Source organism: Geospiza fortis, unplaced genomic scaffold, assembly GCF_000277835.1.
Source record: "Geospiza fortis unplaced genomic scaffold, GeoFor_1.0 scaffold147, whole genome shotgun sequence".
Taxonomy (NCBI): Eukaryota; Metazoa; Chordata; class Aves; order Passeriformes; family Thraupidae; genus Geospiza; species Geospiza fortis.
Genome location: NW_005054372.1, coordinates 1,438,275 through 1,445,267, shown reverse-complemented (window position 1 = coordinate 1,445,267; position 6,993 = coordinate 1,438,275). Strand labels below are relative to the sequence as shown.

General features: G+C 38.8%; 1 protein-coding gene across 1 annotated transcript in view; it reads right to left on the bottom strand.

Annotated features, from left to right (window-relative positions):
- Positions 1-1,909: 1,909 nt before the first annotated feature.
- HGFAC (HGF activator) overlaps positions 1,910-6,993 on the bottom strand; it is a 38,884-nt gene continuing 33,800 nt past the window's right edge. The window contains exons 12-14 of the mRNA XM_005424747.2: positions 5,833-5,973; positions 4,677-4,825; positions 1,910-2,335 (exon numbers count right to left, since the gene is read on the bottom strand). Of these exons, the coding sequence (XP_005424804.1) occupies positions 2,165-2,335; positions 4,677-4,825; positions 5,833-5,973 (461 nt within the window). The 3' untranslated portion in view covers positions 1,910-2,164. The remainder of the gene's footprint in view (positions 2,336-4,676; positions 4,826-5,832; positions 5,974-6,993) is intronic.

Below are 6,993 nucleotides of genomic sequence, written 5' to 3'. Positions count from 1 at the left end.
CTTTACTGCAAGAGAAGACCAAGTGAGTATATACAACATGAAGCTGCAAGATCAAAACTGCTCACAATGTAGACAGATATTAATTTCAAAGTGAAACTGAAGTCACAGAACAGATACAGACATTCAGAATGGCTTCATCTTTGAGTGGAAACCTGTTCCTGATGAATTCCTTCCAAAGAGCAAATTGTTCCTCCCTGCTGATGCAGCACTTGTCTGCAGTTAGTCCGGTACAGTTAGTCCGGCCACATGGTCATTTTCATTTTAGGGCATTAAACAAGCCAGACTCATACTGCAAATGGCCAGGGAGGCAGAGCCACACAAAAATCTTCAGCTTGGTTTGAAATCAAGATCCCAGAGGTGGGCATTAATATTTCAAGCTAGTGTTTAGTGCCTCAGAAAAACAAACTAAAGGCTTTAATCCCGAGACTCACGGTATCAATAGCTTAATAACATACCCAGGTGCTTACATCTGCCTACTGGAAATGTGTGTGACACTTGGATTAAACTGGGAGCACCAGCAGCTGAAATTGACCCTTATAGAGAGATTTTCAGGTATCTTCCAGCACAAAATGTTATTTCATCTTTCTACCAGCTCTCAGCCTCTAGAACTGCCTACAGAGGGATTCAAAGATCTTACTGTAAGTTTATATATAACAGACTAAGTTCAAGAAACAGAGGGTAAATGTTTTTATTAAGCAGTTTACATCATTATCTAGATTAGCATTGTTGTATATTTGTACTTACACAGATGCAGTTTTGGTTATTTTTCCTTAAAAATCTCTTTTAACTGCCAATAACATTCACCACTACTAAGAAACCCATGAGGACACTGCAAACAAAAAACACATCTGAATATCTAGGTATCACTTTAAAATTCTATTACTTTAAAAAACAACTTTGCTTGAAAAAGTTAAGAGAGTTCATAAATGTTCATTACAAGGGGAAAAATACATTTCACAACAACACCTAAATGTACCCATCTGACACAGCTAAAGGAAAAAAAAAAGAATTTTCCATTCTTGTCAGACTTTTTCTGTTGAATCATTTTCTGCCTGTTTTTGCTCATACAGCTGAGTCCACTGCCTCTAAACATCTGTAATTATTGTAATAATTGCTTTGGTTGGTCCCATATAAATTCCACAGACCATGACAGTAAAGCCTGTGGTTTATGATATCACCAAATCCCTAAGGGAAATGTCAAGCTGCACCCCAGCCATCCAGTTGAAAAATCTGTTATAAGAAACCTCCTTTCTGAGTTATCTAAATAGTTGAACAACTTGTTAGTACAAAACCTAAGACATCTTCAAAACATTGTCAAATTAAAGAAACATTGAAGGATTTATCAGCAAGGTGAAGTGTTTCCATTGCTATCCTCAGGGCAAGGAGCAGATTAATAGTCTGCAGAAGGTCCTGGCTGTATCAACCTAAATCAGCTGCTCCAGATAACAACATTTTTCAGCAAAAGACTTTGAGCTCTCTGGAGCTGTTGCATTAACCTTGCTGGAAAATTGCACACCAGATTCAGCAGAGCTCTGAGACATGTTCCTGATTTTACGTCAGCGGAACACAGAAATATGTTTATATAAAAATATGCTTACGTGTTTGGTTGAAACAAAACCTAAACCCTCTGGTTTCTTTCCCCAGACTTGTTGCAGTTAGCTGAGGAGCAGCTTTACCTACATTGTTCTCTTAGTGTCTCTTGCCCTGGGCTTCAAGAGATCATTTCTCAAGGAGAGGGAATTTCATTTTTGATTCTCCTGTTTATTTTTTCATTTCAGCTGAGAATACAAGGACAATATTGTTGCAGGTTGGTTTGGGGGATGACAGCTCCACCAGAAACTGTAGAACAGGTCAAGTCCCTTTTTAGGTAATCCACCAAGCAGACAGAGAGTTGCAGATTTTTGTGCACTGTCTCAATATGTTTGAGATTTTTTTATTATGACAAATAAAGGCAGTCATGTGTGTCGAGCAATCTACAGCCCTTGAATGATAGATCAAGGCAGCTGACATCAGATGGAGCAGGGCTGCTTTCGGTGGTCTGGCTTGGAACTGCTAAGAATTACCATGAGAGTTTTCATACCAGCTTATAATAAAGTATATATGCCACTTTAATAAAACCAAAAGACTCCAGAACCCTGTTTCAAATGTTAGTGTATTTAACTATTCAACCAGTTTTTCGGGGGCCTATTTTCTCATTAATCCACTTGACATAGTTTGTCACTCTTGTGTATACTCCAGGTTTGTTGACTCTGCCGCAGCCATCTCCCCAGCTGATAATTCCATAGAGGTAAGAGATGTCATTTTCCTCACAAGCCAGAGGTCCACCAGAATCTCCCTGCATCAAAAGTAAGCAAAGGTTATCTAATTGGATAGAAAGCAGTCAGAAGATCAGTAAAACTAAAAAAAAAAAAAAAAAAAAAAAAAAAAAAAAAAAATAGAAATTAATAAAAGCAGTTTACTGAAGTTTCATTATAGAAAGCATTTTTAGTCACATTCAAACATAATGGTGGATTTTAAAAATTACACATTAACAAAAGTATCAAAATATCAGATTTTGTTTAAAAATATGAAAATTTTAGATTCAGACACCTACTGAAAAGCAGTAGGTTGATGTAGATAATTTTCAATGGAAGTGAACAAGCCTTTGGGGCTTGGCACTGTGTTGTAATATCAGCACTGCATGGAGAGGCTACATGGGTGCATTTGGAGAGTTTCTCGATGCAGTTTATTGCAACTTTCAGAGAACATGAGAGTTTTCAAAGAAAGGTGTTGCATACAGCCACACTTTGGCACTGTGGGATACTGTAATTTTATGTGGCATATGGGGTTTTCCATGCACTTGAATTTGCGACTGAGTATTTATCTTGTCATTAAACCATAAACTGGAAAGCAGCCCAAACTACACTACAGCAAGGGTTAATTTTGGATATTTCTACTTATATTAAACCTTGAAAACATTCAGGACAGGATTTTTTATTATTTTCATTGTTATTCTTAGATTGACTTTCTAGAGAAATTAAAATGTAATAAATTAAAAATGTGACTTAGTAAATGGTACTGGTGAAAGCAGCCATCACTGCAGTTATTTAAGACTAAGGAGAAATATTTTTTTCCTATCTCAAAAGAAAAATTTCTTGAGACAAAAATACATAGGAAAATTGTGTTGCCTTTATATTGAAGATAAGTGAGGGACATCAGATGAATTTTTGCTTGTTTGCATATTTTTCACAATTAGTCTGATTGCAGTTTTGGCATCAGTGTACTAATTAAATGACAAAAGTTTCCAAGAAAATCTTTTAAAAATATTTTAAAACACATTGTCTGTTTGAAGTTTCTTGATCTTGGAATATTTTTTATACATAACAGATGGTTTACAGGTTAATATCCTAAGTACATTAAGAAAACCCAGAGGTCAGCTACATCTGTTGTTACATTAAGGGGTCTTCATTATTTCTCCTCAGACCCCACTACAAGTCTGACCATAGGGAAAAATGAATTATTGATTCACTAATGATGATTTCATGTCATGAGCACTGTTCTTCAGCAACATCTATTGATTCAAAATTGCTGTTTCTCAGACCTTGTAAATCTCTCCAGGCCACTTGTATTTGTGCAACTCCTTTCTCCTTCCCTCTACTTTCTTTTTTCCTTCTCATTCCCAATTTCTGTTTTTCCAGGGCAGGGAGAGAGAATCAGCTGTAATGCTGTCTCTTATTTGCACTTCCTGGGAAAGGCAAGGGGAGCTGGGCAGGCAGGGTCGTTTCCATCCCTCTGGCTCTGTGACCCCTTGCAGCCTCAGTCTCAGCCTTGGCCTTGAGCCACTGCTGGCTGCTGCCATTTTGCTCCTGCCACCTTTCTTTGGATATGTTCATGACCCCTGTGGGGCTTCCAGCACACAGTATACATGACATTCTTTCCTGCACTCACACTGCCAGCTATTAGCTATGTGCTGCCTTTTCACGAGTTTATGTTAATAGAGCAAAACCCTCCTCCTTCAAAATGAGCTGTAGATGAAATCTGAAGTTTTATGTAAGGAATAATCTGATCCTTCATTTTAAGAAGTCTCATCTATCACCACAACAATTCTGCATCCTTATTCAGAGCTGAGGTGTGACACAACTGAAAGTAGTGAGAGCATGAGGTCATTCCATGAAAGACTGAGGTTACATAACACAGTTTCCTATTGACTGACATTCTACACCATTCAGTCACATCCACTATAGAAACCTCAGTTCCTTCCTCCAAGCCTCACCACTGCTCCTCACCTCCTACCCAGGTGTCCTTATTTTCCCTCAGGCAAGAGGCAGCAGCTCTGGGATTTGTCCCCACTCAGGTTCATGCTGATTTTCCTGCTGGCACATCCCTGCCAGCTGGGCACAAATCCATTGCCACCACCTGCAGGCTCAGCCAGGACTGGAGAAACACACCCTCCAGTGCACAGCCACTGCCTTATGTGAAGGCAGGAGGAATGCAATACCCTGGAGCTCTTCTGTGGAGCTTAATTGACATTGAACATGAGAAAAAATAAAGGTGGAAGCAGTCATATAAGGTTCTTTTCTTTAGGAATATTACTTTTCTTTAGGAACACTGTAAAATCAAAAGTAAGAATTGTAACACTGCAGCATTTATGACCCAAATACATTTCTATCACCTGCCTAGAGATGATGCAGCATTACCTGACAAGCATCAGATTTGCTATCAAAGTAGCCAGCACAGAACATATTTTCTGTGAGTTCTGTTCCATAAATTTCAGGACTTCTGCACTTCTCCTCTGGAATAAGTGGAACCAGTGTTTCTTGCAGGACATCTGAATAACCAGATATATCTTTAAAAAATTTCCCAGAAAGGAAAAGAAAGTCATTTTTACAGAATGTCAAGAGCATAACAGGAAAACACAAGGCACAACACATTTAACACATAATAAACACATTTAACACCTCTCAGTAGTGTTCATGTTATGGATGTCTTTAAAACAAAATAATTTTTATAGTGACCACTTTCTGATCCTCCAGTCAGACTCCATAAAATAACTGTATTGCAATGTCCAGTCATTGATACATTTTGGCTTCTCTCATTTTCTAGAGACTCAGCAACAGTACCCCAGCACTCCTCTTCTCACCTGTTTCCAGATGTGATAATAAATCATCCATTTTTCAGTGACTCTATTACTTCTTTTTATCTTTAGACTACATATTTAGACTGGGATATTTGCTCATACTTTATCTGTCACCAAATTATGGCAGCCAGCTCCTCAGTCCTTCTCATCTACCTGCATTGGTCTTTGCTATCTCAACAATGAAGCAGCATGGTCCAGCCTCATATTCCTGAAATTCCTCCTCTGAAAGGATGGGATGATTTTTCCCACCTTTCTCAATCTGGGTGTAAGCACTTCTTAGCCCAAAGTCTACCTGGCCTTCCCCTATCAATGTTTTCAAAGTTTCTCGATGGTGAAGTTAAAAATCTCTATCTGGAGAAACCAGAAGAAGGGAAGGATTCACTTCACTAAAATTCCAGGTTTGGCACTCCAACAAGCTACTTTCTCCCCTCCCAGTCCAGTGAGATCTAGCTAGCTCATGGCTCCTTCCATCCTGAAATTAGTGCAAACATTTGGTCAAAAGTACCACACTTCAAATTTCAAAGTCTATAAAGGAAGTTCAGGATGATTATCTCAGATGTAAATGTTCTAAACTCCAAAGGTAGGTATAAAGAATCCCACCAGAAGTCCCTTGCAAAACATTTTACCAAACTCTCAGTTGTATAACGTATACCGCAGCGTTATGTTTTTATTATCATAATTTTTTTTCTACAAATATCAGCTCTCGTTTTACTCACTCTCATGCTTGTGTCCCCATCCAGAAATCTGACATTTCAACTGGTCAGGGAAAACAGTGTTACTTTCTGGCAGGCATATGGGCTGAACAAACTGGGACTTGACAGCACAACGTTGCCCGTTCTTCTTCAGCTTAATCAAAGCTGCAGAATAGAAAATGCAGGAGGAAGAAAGTGACTGTTCCCTTTCTTTAATGGGATTGGCAGTAATGGGTCTCAGATACAAATTTAATTATCCCCTAAGCCTCTCTTAATTAAGATATTTCAATCAAAGACAGACAGACTCATCTCAACAGCACCTGATTTCACAGCAAATTGAAGGCTGAAACATTCAGCTACTCCCCTTGTGGGAATATTTATTTTATGCTATGCTCACTGAGCAGATTTTGCTTCACTGCCTCTGTAGAGAAGGGGGAAGATAGAAAATACATGTGTCTCCTCCCACCTTATAGTTAAATAACAGTGACATATCCCCAACTTTCAGCTGAAATAAGTGGGATGTGCAAATACTCACTGCTTCTGAAAGCCTGGTCACTGGCCTAATTCCAATTCCATTTAAAAAATTAATTACTCCAAGAGCTGGTGTGTTTCGTGTCCTGTTATCACTGAGTTCAGCGAAATTCAGGATCTTTAAAATTAAGGAATAAAACCTTGGGACATTTCAAAGCCAAGCTTCTTGAAGCTGCACAATATTACATAACCTACACAATCTTTACTAAGCAGTTATGGGGTTGAAAATAGTGTAAATAGATAGCTGTGCAGCATCATGAGATTGACACTGAAATATTTCAAAAATTGGCTCCCCGTAGAAAATCTCTTTCAGTTGGTTATAAAGCAGCAAAGGGGGCTTTGTACTGGGTGGAACAAGGACAGTATGTTAGTTTGGCCACACCACTCAAAGAGATGAGGTAATGTGGACACACTTATTAAACTTTCTCATCAGGCCTTTAGGAAGCTCAGAGTTTTGTGAGCACAGCTGTGTGGAAAGCAAGTGACCTCACTGGTCTTATTTCTCTACCAGGTAGTTTTTTGCCTTAGTGGAACATAGAAGCAGCATCTCACAGCCTGAGAAACTCACACAAACCTTGTTCCCACACTTCCTCACCTTGCTCCTCTTCCCCACTAACTCTGTCTGCTTCTGAATCCCTCAGATTTCCTAGCAAA